Source organism: Hyaena hyaena, unplaced genomic scaffold (genome assembly GCF_003009895.1).
Source record: "Hyaena hyaena isolate Hyena2069 unplaced genomic scaffold, ASM300989v1 scaffold_1011, whole genome shotgun sequence".
Lineage (NCBI taxonomy): Eukaryota > Metazoa > Chordata > Mammalia > Carnivora > Hyaenidae > Hyaena > Hyaena hyaena.
The window spans coordinates 585,589-604,524 of NW_024081643.1; the positions used below are offsets into that span (position 1 = coordinate 585,589).

An 18,936-nucleotide genomic window follows, 5' to 3' on the forward strand; every position below is an offset into this window, starting at 1 on the left:
ACAGTTATAATAAAACTAATTGGAAAATAACTGTTGAAGATGTGGAGAGGCTGGAAACCTTATACATTGCTGGTTGAAAGAGAAAATGATACAGCTCTCGAGGAGAACAATTTGGTGGTTCCTCAAAATCCTAAACATAGATTTATTATTTATTATGTGACCCAACAATTCCACTAGTTCTTATATACCTATGAGAATTGAAACATAGATTCACACAAAAAACCTGTATGTAAGTGTTCAGTAACATTCATAATAGTCAAGAGTGGAAACAAATGAGTGAATAAACCAAGTGTCGTATATACATACAATGGAACATTACTTGTTAATAAGAAGGCATGAAGTACTGATACATATTACAACTTATCACATACTACATATTACCAACACATCACAAACTGCCTGAGCCGAAATCAAGAGGCCGAAGCTTACATGACTAAGCCAACCAGGCACTCTTAGTCTTTCAGTCTTTTTACCATATAGTTATAGTTAAAAAATAGTATCAGGCCATAGGGGACCACAAAAAAGATGACAAAATTCTTTGGCAATATAAAATTACTCTTTTGTATGTGTGATTATAAAAACAAGAAAACAAAATTCTAAGTGGATAGTTGCACATTAATATATTTGACCTATTTTAGGTTTCTCATATAAAAGAAATGCTAAACAATATAAATATGAAAAATTAAATATGTAAAACTCAAAAATTACCATTGCATTCACCTTCACCTTAACCCACAGTAAAATACACAAAACATATTAGCTAGTCAGTAGAAGGTACAACTACAGAGGAAATTCAGATTTGCTATGTGAGTATGTAACAACTCTTCAGTTTGTCTGACCTAACTATTTTTAACTTTTTAGATGGTATTACTTATCCTTAAAGTAGAAGAACTTTCAGTTATTGTCAATGAAACGTTTGGAAATTAATTATAACTATTACTGTGATTGCTCTTTGGTTCTCGTACTATCTAGCTATTTACACTTTGTTTTACCATTAGATTTAGAACTCTGATTAAACTTCCTTGCAGGCCCCGAAGTTCCTACTTACATTGCCTCACCTATTACAGATCATAAGTGTTATACAATATGATAGACTTATCTATTGTTACATGCAAATTGATTCCTCCATTAAAACTATAATATATGGCCAAGGTAAAAAATAGAAAACTATAAACAAATAAAAAAGAGAAGAATGAATACCCAAAGTAGCACTAGCTGTACATAAACACTTAGCATTTTGATGAATTTTATTCTCTAGTATTTTTTCTATATGTACATGCTTTTTATATTAGGATTATAATATATAATTTATATGGACTGAGCATTTTTATGTCATACAACATTCTTTATTTATAAATAGCATGATATATGATGGCACATAATTTTTTTTTATTCTAAAAAACACATCATTATTTTTTTATTCTAAACTACACTCCAATGAACATTTTTTTCTCACTCCTTCAAAGCCCCTAAAAGTCTAAGAATGGAAAATAGAAATCTATTGCATTAACTTCCATACATATCAGCTCTTACTATATATTGGGAAACATTGTTTCATCTCTTTTATCAGGTTTAGAATGGATTGAAAACTAACTGAAAAAGTAACTTAGAAGAAAGGTGGTATACAAGGTCAAGCAGATTTTTAAAGATTTAAAGTTTCATATTTTTATACTGGAATAGATGCCAATTAAGGAAAAATTTTCTAGTGACATAGGGAAAATTTTATCTATGTAAAACCTGGCTATAATATGAAAAAATTCATATTTAAATTCTGCATATTCTTTTTAAAAAATATTTTTAATGTTTATCTATTTTTGAGAGAGAGAGAGAGAGACAGAGCACAAGAAGAGGAGGGGCAGAGAGAGAAGGAGACACAGAACCTTGAAGCAGGCTCCAGGCTCTGACCTGTCAGCATGGAGCCTGACAAGGGCCTCAAACTCGCAAACCATGAGATCTTGACCTGAGCCGAAGTCAGATGCTTAACTGATTGAGCCACCCAGCACCCTGAGCAGATGTACTACTCTTAGCAAGTTAAGAAGTATTTGTGATTATAGCCTTCAAAGCCCGCTTTTACATGAGCTTGACCTATTTTTTTTTAAGTGCCCTTCATAACATTCTCTGCTGATACACTAAGACCTGCTGTATTCTTGTGTTTTTCTCTCTGCCATGTTCTACCTCCCCAACTGCTGGCAAACCTTTCTCTTTCAGGTCTTCCTAAGGCTGCCTGACTGGATATTATATTTTCCTGCTGGCACCAAGAATATAATCTATATTTATGCATGTGTCTGTTCTACCTATCCACCAATTAAGATTTATGAATATTTTTGCAGATCAATTTTTGTGTACACCTTAATTTTATCTTTAGATTCAAAAAAACAACTCACTTTTTAAAAAGCTCTTGATACATGTTAGCAAATATTTTCAGTGGATTGTACCATTTATACTCTCTCCTGCAGAGTATGAGGGTATCCTACCCCTTGGATACTTAATATTATGAACAATTATAATAAAAATAACCCTTTCTCCTGAAACAAATGAAATACTGATCCATAATTTCTCATTGTTTTATTCATTTTTTTTGCATTCAGTTTTATAATTTGTTGCCGTTCTTATAAATTGAGATGAAACTGTGAAGTAATTTTTTCTAGACAAAGAGCTAATTTTCAAATTCTTATTTGTTGAATTGGCCATTCTCATTCTATGGTTTTGGAAAGCTTTCTCTAAAAGTTTTGTAGTACTTTCATCTCAGTAAAACGTAGCAACCCTTAAGATCGTTCCTAGGTATTTTAGGTTTACATTTAAGATTGGGAGCAGGACATTCCTATCATTATCTTCTCCAATTTAAAGATAAATAGAAAGCTATAGTTTCTTGTACAAGCCTATACACCTTGTTTACATTTTCTTGATTGATCTTTCATGATTATATGAATAATTCCTTTTCAGAGACATAATTCACATACCATAAAATTCTTCATCTTATGGTAAATTTATAAAATTCAGTTGTTTCAGTGTATTCATAAAATGTGCATCATAACCCTTATATAGTTTCAGAACAATTTCATCACCCCCAAAAGAAACCTTATACCCAACTGTTACTTCTCATTCTTTTTTTTTCACTTTAAAATTTCATTATTTTATTTATTTTTTGAAATTTTATTTATTTATTTATTTAATTTATTTATCTTAAATAGTTTATTGTCAAGTTGGTTTCCATATAACACCTTGTGCTCATCCCAACAAGTGCCGTCCCTCATGCCCATCACCCCCATTCCCCTCTCCCCCCACCTCTGTCAGCCCTCAGCTTATTCTCAGCATTCAAGAGTCTCTCATAGTTTGCCTCCCTCCCTTTCCCCAACTATTTTCCCCCCTCTAGGTCCTCCATTAGCTTCCTCCTAGTCCACCTATACGTGCAAACATACGGTATCTGTCCTCTGCCTGACTTATTTCGCTCAGCATAACACCCTCCAGTTCCAGCGATGTTGCTACAAATGGCCAGATTTTATTTTCTCATTGCCATGTAGTATTTCATTATATAAATATACCACATATTCTTGATCCATTCATCTGTTGATGGACACTTAGGTTTTTTCCATGTTTTGACTACTTTTGAGAGTGCTGCTATGGAAAACAGTATGGAAGTTCCTCAAAAAAATTAACAATAGAACTTCCCTAAGACCCAGCAGTAGCACTGCTAGGAATTTGCCCAAGGGATACAGGAGTGCTGATGCATAGGGGCACATGTAACCCAAAGTTCATAGCAGCACTCTCAACAATAGCCAAAACATGGACAGAACCTAAGTGCCAATCAACTCGTCATTCTTATTTTTCCCCTAGACCCTGGTAACCACTAATCTACTTTATGTCTCTATAAATTTGTCTATTATGAATATTTCATGTAAATGAAATCATCAAGTATGTAGAATGAATCAATATACTTCATTAGTTTGTCCACTGAATGATATTCCATTGTACAGATAAACCATAGATTGCTTACCCATTCATCATTTGATAAACATTTGGGTTCTTTCTATTCTTTGACTTTTATGAATAATACTATTGTAAAAATTTGTGAACATTTTTTTGTTTGGACATATATTTTCAATTCTCATGGATACACACCTAGGAATGGAACTGTTGGGTGATATGGTAACTTTATGTTTAATATTTATAGGAACAAAATTGTTTCAGAAAATGGCCGTACCATTTTACAATCCCACCAGCATATATGAGATTTTAAACTTCTCCTCATCCTCACCAACACTTATTTTAAGACTTTTTGACGATTAAAATAAAAAAGACTTTTTGACTATAGCCATCTTTGTGGATTGGAAGTGCTATCTCACTGTGGTTTGATAGCCATTTCTCTAATGACTAATGAAAAGTTAAGCATCTTTTCATGTATATACAGGCCATTTGTATATCTTTGGAAAATTATCTATTCTATTCAATTCAATTCCCATGTTTAATGTTGGACTCTTTGTCCTTTAGTTGTTAAGTTGTATTACTTTTTTACATGTACTGGATATCAGACTCTTATCAGATTTGCAAATATTTTCTCCTATTCTGTCGGTTTTCTTTTCACTTTTTTTAGTATATAGATTTTTTTTTAATTTGAGAGAGCGAGCGAGAGAGCAAGAGAGAGAGCAAGCACATGAAAGGTAGGAAGAGGGGAAGAGAGAGAAAGAGAATCTTAAGCAGAGTCCATGTTCAACACAGAGCTGGACACAGGGCTTGATCCCATGACCTTGGGATCAGAACATGAGCTGAAATCAAGAGTTGGATGCTCAACCAACTGAACCTCCAGTTCTTTTATTAAAGTTAAATTTATTTACACAGAACAAAACACACAAATCAGTGCACAAAACAATGACTTTTGATGAGTGCAACATCTTATATAACCCACACTTCCATCACGTCAGGAACAACGTGCTTATACATTTTTCTGTTGCTGGACGTGGGTTGGTTCAAGTTTGGGGCTACTATAAAATAAAATCTCAAGCAGGCAGTACAGAGTCCCCATAGGGGGCTCAAAACCATGAACTGTGAGATCATGACCTAAGCCAAAACCAAGAATCAGATGCTCAACTGACTGAGACACTTAGATACCCCCATTATTGAGTTTTATGAGTTCTTTATATATTTTGGATTATTAACCCTTTATCAGGTAAATGAATTGCAAATATTTTCTCCCATTCAGTAGGTGGCCTTTTCATTTTGTTGATGGTTTTCTTTGCTGAGCAGAAGCTTTTTATTTTGATGTAGTCCCACTTGTTTATTTTTGCTTTATAAAAGCTGTTGCATTTGAAATCAAATTCAAAATCATTGCAAAGACTGATATCAAGGAGTTTACTCCCTATGTTTTCTTCTAGAGTTTCATGGTTTCAGGTCTTTAATCCACTTTGAGTTAATTTTTGTGAATAGTGTAAGATAATGGTTCAGTTTCAATCTTATGCATGTGGCTGTCCAGTTGTCCCTGCACCATTTACTGAAGAGACTATTCTTTCCCCTTTCTTGCTTCCTTTGTTGTAATTTAATTCACCATATATGAATGGGTTTATTAATGAATGGTGTTCTGTTCCATCCCTAATGCCATACTGTCTGGTTGCCATAACTTTGTGATATCTTTTGAAGTTAGGGAGCATGGTGCCTCCAGCTTCGTTCTTTCCAATGTCTTCAGTTTCTTTCATCAATGTGTCATAGTTTTCAGTGTACAGGTCTCTTGTATTTATCCCTAGTATTTTACTTTTTTTGGTGCAATTTTAAATGGAATTGTTTTTTAAATTTCTCTTTATGATAGTTTGTTATTCATGTAGAGGAACACAACAAATTTGTGAATATTGATTTTAGATCCTGCAACTTTACTGAATTCATTTATTAGTTCTATTAAATTTTTGGTGGTGTCTTCAGGATTTTCTGTATAGATCATGTCAACTGCAAGTTGTGACAACTTTACTTCTTCCTTTCTAATTTTGATGCCTTTTATTTCTTTTCCTTGCCTAATTGTTCTGGCTAGGCCTTCCAATACTATGTTGAATAAAAGTGGGAAAAGTGGGCATCCTGTCTTGTTTCTGATCTTAGAGAAAATGCTTCTAGCTTTTCACAACTGAGTACGATGTTAGCTGTGGTCTTGTGATCATATATGGCCTTTAGTATGTTTAGGTACATTCCCTCTATACTTGCTTTGTTGAGAGCATTTATCATAAATAGATATTGAATTTGTCAATGCTATTTCTGCACCTATTGAGATTATATGATTTTTACCTTCATTCTTCACTTTTTTATTGAAGTATAGTTGATATACAATGTTACATTAGTTTCAGGTGTACAGTATAGTAATTTGACAAGTTCATGATTATGCTCTAATCCCTGCAAGTGTAGCTAACATCTGTCACCATATTATGCTATTATAATATCATTGATATATTCCCTGTGCTGTACCTTTTATTCCTGTGACTTATTCTTTGCATAACTGGAAGCCTGTATCTCCCATTACCTTCACCCATTTTGCCTATCCTTGCACCCATGTTATTTTCTTTCTTGATCATATCCTTTGATGTACAATCTTTTTCATTTTGGTAAAGTCCAATTTATCTACTTTTTTTCTTGTTTTGCTTGTACTTTAGGTTTCTCTCCAAGACTATGAATATTTATGTTTCCTTCTAAGAGGTCTATAGACCTCTTAACTTTAGCTCTTACATTTAGGTCCTTGATCCATTTGGAATTCATTTTTGTAAATGGTGTAGAGTAGAGGTCTGACCTCGTTCTTTGGCCTGGAGAAACCTGGCATTAATCTGGGTGCCTCTTCCTCTTGCTGTAGCTTTTGAAGTAAGTTTTAAAATCAGGAAGTATGAGTCTTCCAACTTTCTTCTTTTTTAAGATTGTTTTGGCTATTCTAGTCCCCTTGCATTTCCATACAAATTTTAGAACCAGCTTGTCAATTTCTACAAAAAAAGTTAGCTGGGATTTTAATAGGAATTAGGCTGATTCAATTTAGGAAAGATAGCAATCTGAAATACTAAGGTTTCCAAACCATGAACAAGGGATAAGGGAGGTCTTTCCATTAATCTAGGTCTCCTTTAATTTAATTCCACAGTGTTTTGTATTCTTCAGGGTACCTTTCTAGCAGTTCTGTTGTTAAACTCATTCCTACATATTTTATTTTTATGCTATTGTAAATGAAAATTTCCTCCTAATTTCAGTTTTTGCTTGTTGCTAGGGTGTAAAATACAACTGATTTTGCATTTCAATCTTGTACACTGCAACACTGCTAAACCTGTTTATTAGTTCTAATAGTTTTCGGTGAATTCCTTAGGATTTTCTCTACAGAAGATCATGTCACCTGCAAATAGTTTTACTTCTTTCTTTGATCTGGATATCTTTTATTTCTTTTTGGAGCTTAGCTGCTCAGGTGAGAACTTCTAGGACAATGTTGAATAGAAGTAGCAAGAGCAAACATTCTTGTCTTGGTCTTAATCTTAGGGGTAAAGGCTTCAGTCCTTCATCATTAAGCATGACGTCAGCTGTGGGTTTTTCATAGATAACTTTTATCAGGATAAGGAAGTTCCCTTCCATTCCAAGTATGCTGAGTGTTTTATCATGAGAGTGTGTTGGATTTTTGTCAAATGCTTTTTCTGAATTTGTTGGGATGATCATGTGGTTTTGTCCTTTATTATGTTAATATACTCTATTATACAAATTACATTGATTGATTTTTGTATTCATGGTCTAAATCCCACCTGGTTGTGATGTATGATTCTTTTTGGAGGTTACTGGATTCTGTCTGGGTTGAGATGTTTATGTCTCTATGCATAAGAGATATTGGTCTGTAGTTTTGTTTTCTTGTGATGTATTCATCTATTTTTGGCATCAAGGTAACACTGGCCTCTTATAATGAATAGGAAGTGTTGCCTTATCTATTTTTCAGAATGGTTTGCAAAGAATTAGTGTTAATTCTTCTTTAAATCATTGATATAATTCATCAGTGAAGTCTTCCAGTACTGGGTTGTGTGTTGGGGGGGGGGGGCAGGTGGGTGGTGGTGTGATTACTAATTGAATGTCTTTACTTGTTTCAGATCTTTTTAGATTTTCTATTTCTCCTTGAGTCAGTTTTGGTACTTTGCATCGTCCAGGAATTTCTAGAATAGCTGCGCTTCTAGTTTTAAATTCCTTGTTAGTTCAAATCCAGTCTTTTGGGCTGGACACATGTGAATTCTGTGTGATGGATATTAGGGTAACCAGAGGCCAAGCAAGGCAATGACATGTTAGAAGGTATTACACAGGCAATACTATCTAAAATCACAAGCTTAACATTAGTCATGTTTAAAGAAAAGTAGTCTAAATACAAATTAAAAGACAGAGGTTGTCAGATTAGACTTAAAGAGGCAAGGCCCAACTATAAGCTTTCTACAAGAAATACACACTACATATAAAACAAAAGGTTTAAAGTTAAAATAATGGGGGGAAAAGATATAACATGCTAATACTGATCAAAATAAATAAGGGGTGGTTATATTAATATCAGACAAAGCAAATTTTAGAGCAAAGAATGTTATTGGGGACAATGAAGGTCATTTCATAATGAAGTCAATCTTTTATCATTATGATTAGGACATGAATTCATGTCCTATGAATAGGACCTAACAACTCTACGTGTTTATACATTTAAGAACAGAACTTCAAAATATCTGAAAGAACTGTGAGGAGAAACAGGCAAATATGAAATTTCCAACTATTCTCTCAATAGAACAAGTAGAGAGAAAATTAATCAGGATATAAAAGATGAACAAAATTATTAAACCACAAAACCACAGAAGACACATTCTTCCAAGTGCCCATGGAACATTCACCAAGATAGATTATATTCTGGGCCATAAAATGAGTCTCAATAAATTTAAGAGGATTCAAGTCTTACAAGGTATGTGTGGTAACCAGAACAGAATCAAATTAGAAATAAAAAAAAAAGATTTATGGAAAATCTCTCAAATATTTGCAAACTAAATAACCCATAACCTGTGGGTTAAAGAATAATTCAAACTAGAAATGATTTTGAACTGAAGGAAAATGTAAACACGACTCAGGTATTTGGGACCGGACACATGTAAATGCTGGGTGAGGGGCTGCAGGGTAACCAGAGGCCAGGTGAGCAGATGATGCGTCAGGAAGGACATGGGTGTGTCCACGTAATAAGGGCAGCCGAGCCCCTGCCTCTGGGCCCAGACAACAGCAGGCAGATGGCAGCAAACAAAATAAGCCTTTATTGCTTATTTATATTTTTAAGAAATTCTAAAATTTTTTAATGTTTAGTTAATATTTCTTACAGCACACCGTTAGTCAAAAATGGAGCGCTTCACGAATTTGCATGTCATCCTTGCTCGGGGGCCATGCTAATCTCTGCATCCTTCCAATTTTAGTATATATCCTATTGCTGTGAGCACTCACTGTGGCCTTTAAAGCTTGGCTGTCCTTCTTTTTGCTACATGAATGAGTTAATCTCATTTCTCACTTATTCTTTTACATCTACTTCACATGAGGAAAGGCAATATTTCCACTTGAGGGCATACAGTCTCTAACAAAGAACATTAAGATGAAGTATTTATCGACTATAGTCCAAGAAGTACTAATTCGGAATTACCAGATGGGTTTTCATTTGTAATTTTAATGTTAATTAACACACACAGAGAATTGCACACACACATAAACAAGGTGAAACCATACAATCCAAGAAGTAAAAAAAACACAAAAAAACAGAAAAAAAAAAAAACCCATGTTTCCAATGTGGCACATAGCCTCAAAACTATATATTCTAATTCAAACCAATTTCCAGAAATCTTGACATAAAATGCTAATGCTGTGATTAGAATTAGAGCACACACATATATATATAATCTCAAAAACAAGAAGAGAAGTTTAATATTGAAAAGCTTTGAATGTAGATGTTATAAAATAAAGGGGATTTAAAAATTGCGCATCACAAAAAATCAAGTAGGACATCTGAAGTCAGACAAAGTAAGTAACACTGAAAATCTCTTTAGTTTTCTGAGACATGTCCCCATTTTATTTATGTCTAATATTTAACACATTCTGAAAAATAGAAAAATTAAAAAATGAACTTTGTTTTTATTTCTCATTATACTGAAAAGTCACTCATTGATGTTAAAGGTTCTGTATGAATATAGACCTCTAGTTAATAAAAGACATCTTTTATGAATATGCTTATATATTCCAAATCTTTTACATCCTATAAATAGATTAAATTGAGCATATTAATTCATAAATGAAACTATTCAGGCCCGCAAGCCTTAATTAGCTTCTGAAAGTGACCAGAATATACCAACATAATTAACAATATTTAGCACCATTCAGCTGGGCCAAACTTTTGGGTCCTACAGGAAGCTAGACAGGGCAGTGTGGTCATTAGAAGGGACTGGATGGAAAGGAATGTGCAGAGGGAATTGTCTTATCCTTCAGTTAGAGATTTTATACTGAAAGAGTAACTCCTTGGAGCTTAGGGGACTCTATTTTCAGGGCTTCTGCAGAATCATTCATAAGGACTAGCTGTGTGCAAAGTCCACAGGACTCAGTCTCAGACCGCTCTGGACGGATCACACGTATGCCAAGAAAGGGCAGATGAGTATAGGAAGGACCAGGGAGATGGCATAATATGTTTATTTCTCAGGTTTTCAAGGCCTCACTTTTTCTAGGTCCTTCCAAGCATATGAGTGATCAGAATGACAGAAATGCAGGGCCTGCAAAGCTAAGGTATGTAACTACACACTTTCTGAAAGTTAATTAGAATTAGGATGGCACACAAATAGTTCAGTGCATTAGCATGAGTCTACACGGTGCATTCCATGCCACTGCTTCTTAAATTAATGAAATTATGAGGTAAATCTATATTGTTAAGAGCCAAACATCTTTTGATATTTCCTGTTTCACTGCAAATCATTTAAAATGGTAAAACTATCTCTAGGGAAACTGTTTCAATCTTAATCTCCCAAAGCTTCAGTTGGCACTCAATGAACTGAGAAACAGGTAAAGAAAAAGTCAACTTATTTACAAACCTAATTTTCTTTCCAAAGCTCTTAAAATGCCAGTATTAGACATAGTACTGAAACATGAATTTGAAACTTTTATTTTCTAAATTTTCATCCTAAGCATGTCATTTTTTTATAGGACACCTAGTTATTTTCTAGTAAGCACAATGTGTGGGTATATGAGGTAAAGGCTCAGTATTTTGCAGTTTGCCTCTGAAGCTATGTAACTTTCTTTGAAGTTGGAACTTACTTAGTTTTCTATTGACAAAGATTCTCTCCGTAATCAAACTTTAGCCAGGCTCTTCTGAATCATCTCCTTGACTGGGACCCAATCTTTGGACTTCCCTTATCTTTACACTGTCCCACTGTAGCAAGATTCTTATTAAGTCAGTTTTGTAAGAATCTCCCACCCTTGGTATCTGAGACCACCTTGGCAAGACTCCTATCAAAATGGTTTAGCAAGAAATTCTTCTTTGCCTCTGATATTTTCTCTTAGTAGTTTCCCATCCACTGCTCCTTAACTATAAACCGCCACTCTTTCTTGTTGTCTTCAGATTTGAGCCCAGTGTCTCTCCTCTGCTATAAACTCCAATGTTGTTGACCCCTGAATGAAGTCTGTTTTACCATTCTTAATGAGTGTCAGAATGAGGTTTTTTTTTTTTCCTTTAACAATGTCCAAATACCACTCTGACGGGAAAGAGACCTTCCTCAGAAGTTTATGAGCCTTTTTCTCTGAAACAATATGGTCCTTAAGAAATGTTACTATGAGTAACTCTCCATGTGAAGGTTATCTACATCCAGAGTCAGCAGCCAGAACAGATGATAAAACACAGCAGAACTCAGCAGAAAGGAGGACCTGTAGTCACCATCATTACCATGATCCATATGGCAAACTCTTCCCATTTCCTAGTCAAAATGTAATGGCCATGGTTAACATGTTCAGAGGATGTTTAATTAATACATTATTTTGGTTGAGGTGGGCAACCGGCTAAATCCATTTTGAAACCATTTCATATTCAAACTCCTGTGGGTCATGATTTGGGACCTTAAATATCATTTATTTGTGTGATGGAGTAACTGCAAGATTTTTAGAAAAAACTTGTGTATGTCCAGAGGCAATTGTTCAACCACCAAAGAACAAAAGTTGTTATTCTTTTGGCTTTCATAAATGAGAGCTAACCAACACCTTACTCAGTGGTCTGTTAAGGCAGATGGTTCTGCAGCTAATAGACAGTCTAATTTGCCTAAGTTCCTATCTCAAATTCCTGCCAGCCAGTGGTTATCATAACTTAAGCTAAAGAAGGCAACCTTCATCTCATTACAAGCTCTTTGCTTCTTTATATAGTCCCACACTTGCTTCTCTTTCTTTTGTTCTTTCAAAAATTTAAGATAGCTTACTATATTTTATGTATCCTTCTAAAGAATACAAAAGATAAATAAATATAAATATCTTCCAATCACTTTTCAAAATTTACTTAAAATAAAATAAAACCCTTCCCACAAAGTGTAAATATTTGGTGCTAATGAGCGCAGTAGAGAAAACGGCTATGTATTGTATTGTAGCTAGAGCAAGGAATACTGAATAATGTATGAAGTGAAAATCCCTAGTCCAGACCCACAAGAAGTCTTTCTCACAGCTTGCTTAAATATTCATTTTAAATATAGTACAACAAAGTCTTTTGTTTTTTCCTTGATTAGCCTTGGAAAAAAGGAAAATGGCAATTTGCCTCCAGAAACCGTATTACAAGGAATAGAAAAATGTTCCTGTAGTACTGTTTCTTAATCTTTCTACCTCCTTTCCTTTAAAACATTTCCTCATTTTGCCTCCTGAAATTACACTTGGCCTTTCTGAACCTAGAGATATTGCCTTCCCAATTTTCTTAAAACAAATCAACTTAACTTAGCAAGTAATCTGTGAACACATTACATCCATAGGGGTGCTAGATGTTCTTTCAGATCTGTCCTATATCATCCATGTCCCAAGTCAAACATCTGTATGGTTTCTGAAGGAAACTCCTTTGTATCAATGAACCTCCTTCAGTTTTCCCTACTTGGGGTCTATTTTCCCTTTTGATCCATATTAAGCAAGCTAAAACTGCATCATTTGTCCTTCTTTCTTTCTCCAAAGAGGAACAAACAGTTTCAGGTTCAAATTGCCTGAATGAGGTGGGGCAGTAGCACTGGTCGGCCCTAGGGTGTAGGTAACAAAGGGACTCATTTGCCTATAGAGAATTTAAGGCAATAATAAAGACAACTAAAAAGGTTGGTCTGTTTTTTATCTCTATCATGTGATAGTGATCCTACGTGTCATTTATAAATGTTTGCCTCTGCGAAGGGGCAAACCACTTTCACCTGGCTGCCCCCAATTTGTTACACCCTATATCACACTGTTAGTGAACAAAAGACTCTTGGAGTTTGCCTTTGTTTGGCATTGTAGTCTTTGACTGTATGACTCTCATATATAAGGAGACACCACTAAATTAAAAAGTAGAAGATTTAGTAAAAGTGCATGGAATCTTTAAGTCCCCATCGCAGGCTAATAGTATCATTTCTGTGACAGAGTGAGATCCTGTCCTTTTTCACATTTACTTCAAGTTTTCTGAGCTACTGGAATTCTGTAAACACTGCAGTCAATCAGAGAGAAACCAGGAGATGGGGAAAGAAATATTCTATAGTTTTACTAAGCCTTGAGGGAAGTGACTGAAATAAAACAAAAATTCAGGTCTTTTTTTTGCCTGTCCTGTTCTCAAGTGACTATAACAGTCATTTTACATGTCTGTACTGAAAATTTCGTTAGAATTTTCTGCCTATAGAGGTAGGATTTACCTTTAAAAAGTCTGGAAGTGAAAAATGAAGTTTCTGTGAAAATGATATGTGGCGTTTGCTATGCTGTCTTAATCCCTCAATCTAAAGGTTCTCTAAAGCCTACTTCTGTGACTCTCCATATCCTTCCAATGAGTTTCCTTTTTTCTTCATTTAGCCATAGTAATCCCTCCCCTTCATATATTTACATATATTCCAATCATGTTTAATCTTTACAACAACTTTACAAGTGAGGTGAGAAAAACGATTTTCAGATATTAAAATAATTTACTCCTGGTTGTATAAATAGTTAATGGAAGAAGTGAAAATCAAATTTGGGTTTGTTAGGATTTATGTCTTTCCTATTTATCATGTTACTACAAAATCTTAGAAGTCCTTTCTTCAGGGCCACATGTTGCTTCAATGTAAAAGACACCAACCAAAGACACCCCTAGCAGCTCCATTCACTATAATCATGCACCCATCCATTCACTTAAGAAATATCTAAATATATGAATATGGGCAAGATGCACAACTAAGGATGGAGAATACAAAGCTGATTCAGCCATCACTTTCAGTGGGTTGCTCACATTCCTCTGGGATACTAACTGTTCAGTTTTATAGACTTAAACAATATAGGACTCAGTTACATTTGAATATGGAAAAAAACAGTATAATATAAAGCCATATGTTTCAGACAGGATAAGAATAATTCAGCTCATTAAGTTAGAAACAGTTTGTATTCAATTTAAGCCTTTGATGGGGGTAACTCATCACCACTATGACTTCCAGAGATACATAGTCCAAGAGAGCCTTTAATTCCAGTCTTTAAAATAAACAGAATGATGAACTAATCTAGTTCCTCAAATTCTAATCATTTGCAGACCACACTCAAGATTTCTGCCTCGGTCTGTGTACTAGCTATAAATTCTTTAGATCAATTTCTATTTATTGCTTTAAAATATTTTAAAGGAAACTTTATATTGTTATTTTCAATGAAGAACTGATAACCCAGAAATAGAAAGTAGGTATAGAAATACAATGAGAGAGCTGATAGTTATATCTAGATAACACTGTAGTGCACAGCTCTGAGCCTAAAGCTTGATCTGTTCTTTGTTGCAAAGGAGGATTAGAAACTGTTTGGCAGGTGTTTGAGGCCTACTCGTTCCATACTAATTTTTCTCTTGGATATAATCAGAAGGATGGAGAGACAATCTAAATGGAAGTAATCTTCTCATTACATGATTCAGTGCTATTTAATACTATGTTTGCATCCCACCAAACAGCGTCTTACGGACCACAGAGTCATATGTTCTAGACACTTGGGGACATACAGTGAGTCAGGGGCCTATGAACGTGTTATGTGTGAAGAGATTTGTTAGGAGCAGCTTCCAAGATTGCATCTGACATTTTTATTCATTCAATCATCGACTAATGTATATTAAACATCTCCAGTGTATCAGTCATTGTGCTAATTCAATGGTAAGACTTCCACTTCAAAGAGAACGTAAATTAGGTAAAAATGAAGAAGATAATTAAACAAACTGTATTATATAATAAAGGACCCAAGAGATGCTAAGTGTTAGACTCATAGGGAGAAAGATAATTTTTAAATCTCAAGAGGTCATCCTTTCCTCTCAGGATTTCTAGAAGGCTTATTGTCTGTTACAGGCAATAACAATGATTACTCATTTCCTTTGGTGAACACTAGCTGAAAAATAGCTATCATATAAGGAATGGAAACTGGAAGACACTTGAAGACTACAAGAACATAATAGCAAAGTGTGCAGTGATGCGGAAAGAATACAATGAATTGTCAGAAAGAACATTAGAGATTGGTCCAAGCCTTTCCATTTACAAGAAATAGAAGGCTGTGCTTTCCTAGAGTTAGAAGCTGAACTGAGATTTAAGCTGGATTTCCTAAAGCCAAGTCCAATGTTCTGTGTACATATATAAAAGAAAGGAATCTTGAGAGTTAACGATATTTACATTTATTACAAAAAGATAGTCTGGAGCATTCCCAGTAAGTAAGTACCAATGAAACAAGACAAGCAAAACAAAACAGAACAAAAAAACAACAACCAGGAAAAGAAATGGAGCTTCTTGTGCAATAGACAGCATAATGACCACATTTTAAGAAAGACTGAAAGGGGAACATTTAAAGAAAAATATACACATATTATGGCTCTAAGATAAACTGTTTTCTGAGCCATATTAAAATACTTTTATTGAGAAACACTTAACGATCAAATTAGCATGGAAATATGAATGGCTTACTATGGTTATAAAAACAGCTTTAAAGCTAATCAGCGTAAAGGTTTTACTCTACAGAGCTGCAGATATATTGTGCAGGAGAAATTATGTTCTCTCTCTGATGGTCTTTGGTGCACTGCATTGAGAGAGCTTGGAAAGAGGAGGCAAGGGATACCCTTTTGTGCAGAGGTAATGATATATATTGCCTCTTCCTTCTTCATATTTATCATATACATTAACAAAAGTGGGTGGTTTTGAAACTAAGTATAAAATAATTTATACTATTATCTAATTTACAAGGTTGATAATCAGTAGAGCACACTGGTTAAGGAGATAAGTCAAGAACACTTTTATTTATTTATTTATTTTGAAATTCAGCCATAGAATCAGCAGATCACCTTGGGGCATGTGATTTATGAATGAAGAGAACAGTAGTTTCTGTCCAGTTGCTTAGTTCTACTATGTAAGGATTCTTTGGTAGCTCTGAACCTGGACTATTATTTCAGCTGTACTGTCTTTATCTTCTTTCCTGTTCTTAGCTGGTAAATACTGTCTTGCCTTCACTCTATTTTTTATTCAGAATTAAAACTTTCATACCCAATGGCATATTTTATTAAAGCTTCTTGTTCAAATTCAGTTGTGTTAAGGATTTCCTTAGAGAATCTTAATGATATTGCCCTGAAAATGAAAAATATATATCGTATTGCTATCTAAATTCTTGAAATTAAATCATGTATGTGGCTGACCCAGCTTGCAATGACATGCTAAGCCACTTTGATCCTCCCCTGGGAATGAAAACTCGGGAAATATACCTGTGAAGCTTGAGAGTGACAGTTCCATAAACAGTAGCAAAACCGAGAAGACGGACCCATCTTAGGAGAATACAGCGAAATGTGCTTGGCTCAAAGTACAAAATAACAACCTGTGGGATGAGAAGAGAAAGAAAAAAGACCTTCAGGATCAACTGATGACCCATAGACTAAAATCAGTATTTCATAATCTGATGTTGAACACATATGAATTTTGACATAAGCACACATCTTTTTGCATAAAACTTTATAAAATACTGTTTTGATCTTTCATTGTCCAAATCAAAGGACAGTAGAGTCTCCCTATTGCTTTCCAACCAAATATAAGTTCCTTAACTTCTAACTTTCAGGAGTTTCTATCAATCGTCTCTAAGCCTTTGGTGCATTCAAACTTAACTCTCTTTATTTCTCCAGCTGGGCCAGCCAGGCTGGCCTCTATTTTCATACTCCACTGAAGACTTGCTGATTCCCATCTCCACACTCTGGCAGTACCTTTGTCCTGTCTGAACTAGCCCTGTGAGGACTAGCCTGTACTGTACTCCCCAATCAATCTACCACTCCGTACCAATTCCTTCACTTAATACTCGGCTCAATTGTTTCACTAATTCCTCTCTTCTCACTCCAGAGTTTTCACTGAGCAAATATTAATGAAGATTTACCATAAGCCAGATAGTATCCTAGAAGCTGTAGATCCAAAGGCTAATAAAAAAAGAGAGACGTGGAGGTGAGGAGTTGTATTAATGTAGCACAGGTGGTGTATAAACAGCTGTGCAAGTTCAGTGGGATACAGAGAACACGTGGCCACTTCCAGGGGGTGGTCAAAAGGCATGTGCAAGACACTGTATGTGCTACCTTTCATATGCTACTGGTGGTTTTCAACAAGCCCTCATAGAATAGGAATAGGCCCTGTTTAAGCAATCTAAATAATAAATGCTGTTGAGAAAAATGTAGACTTTTATGTTGGAGCAGATGGCCTGAACTGATTTTGCTGAAAACAAGGTCATCATAGCAGAAAAATATACTCACTCCTAAAACTTTGAGCATTATTTTAGGCTTTTTATTCCAAAGATGTAAATATTGGGAAACATAAAGCATGGCTGGGGGACATGGGGTGGGTGTTGATATCTTCTCGCTCCAGCAGGGCCAAAAATGACATTACCTATAACTCTCTGCTGGTATTTCTCAAGTAGTTCTACCGTATGAAGTTATTAAACTAAGTACTTCTAATACCATTAGAATTAAATTCTCAAGGTGTGGAAAAAAGGCTGGCAGTATGCAGAAATCAAAGGAAGGTGAAAATAGGTGTGGCCTTGAGATAATGTTGCTTTGTGTATATGTGGTATTTGCCCTTAATATTCTAATTTACTAGGTCTATGCTGAAGACAGAGATAAAGATTTGATTTCAAAATTCAATATACCAGGAAAGTGTTTGGAGTCGTCCAAAAATTGATATAAAAAACAGTTCTTGTATGGACTATTTTCACAAAACAAGTTAAAATTCTGCAAATGCATATTCTAAGTTTTAGCTCACATATTTAGAAATAGTTCCTTTACATGGGGTCTGATAGTAATTAAAAGTTCTGCAAAAGAGGCTGTATTGTTTAATAAGGAATCTGAGCTAAAGGAAGAAGGGAAAATTTAGGAGGAAAAAAACAAATAGAGAAAACCTGATAGAAGATTCAGGGATTACGGGATCACATGGTATTCATGGCAGAGAGAAATGACAGAGTGGAAATTAGAAAGAGAGAGACCTAAAGTCTAGAACATACAAAATCTCAAATGTTTCCACTAGAAATGCCTCTAAAGATTATTCTAGCCCAGTGGATTCTTGGAAGCTGTAAAATCCTGTGACTTATTGCAAAGTTTTCCATTGCACACTGAACATGAATAAGGGAATGAAGAAGCAAAGGGTGAACAATGTAATATAAAAGTCTGCGTATTTTTTTACTTTGAAAGAAAAAATTGCTCTTGAATTGTTTAGGGACTACTGTTATAGCTTCAGACTTTTATTTCACAGATGAAGAATTTGCGGATTTGTT

The 18,936-nt window shown here is 34.8% G+C and overlaps 1 protein-coding gene and 1 non-coding gene across 2 annotated transcripts in view; both read right to left on the minus strand.

Moving 5' to 3' along the window:
• The window catches only part of LOC120223571 (probable G-protein coupled receptor 158), an 82,282-nt gene that overhangs the window by 40,666 nt on the left and 22,680 nt on the right, over positions 1-18,936 (minus strand). Inside the window, exon 2 of the mRNA XM_039221775.1 lies at positions 16,901-17,010. Within this exon, the coding sequence (XP_039077706.1) occupies positions 16,901-17,010 (110 nt within the window). The remainder of the gene's footprint in view (positions 1-16,900; positions 17,011-18,936) is intronic.
• Positions 9,331-9,434, minus strand: LOC120223574. Its single transcript, XR_005526333.1, has one exon. It is a non-coding gene; the product is annotated as a U6 spliceosomal RNA (small nuclear RNA).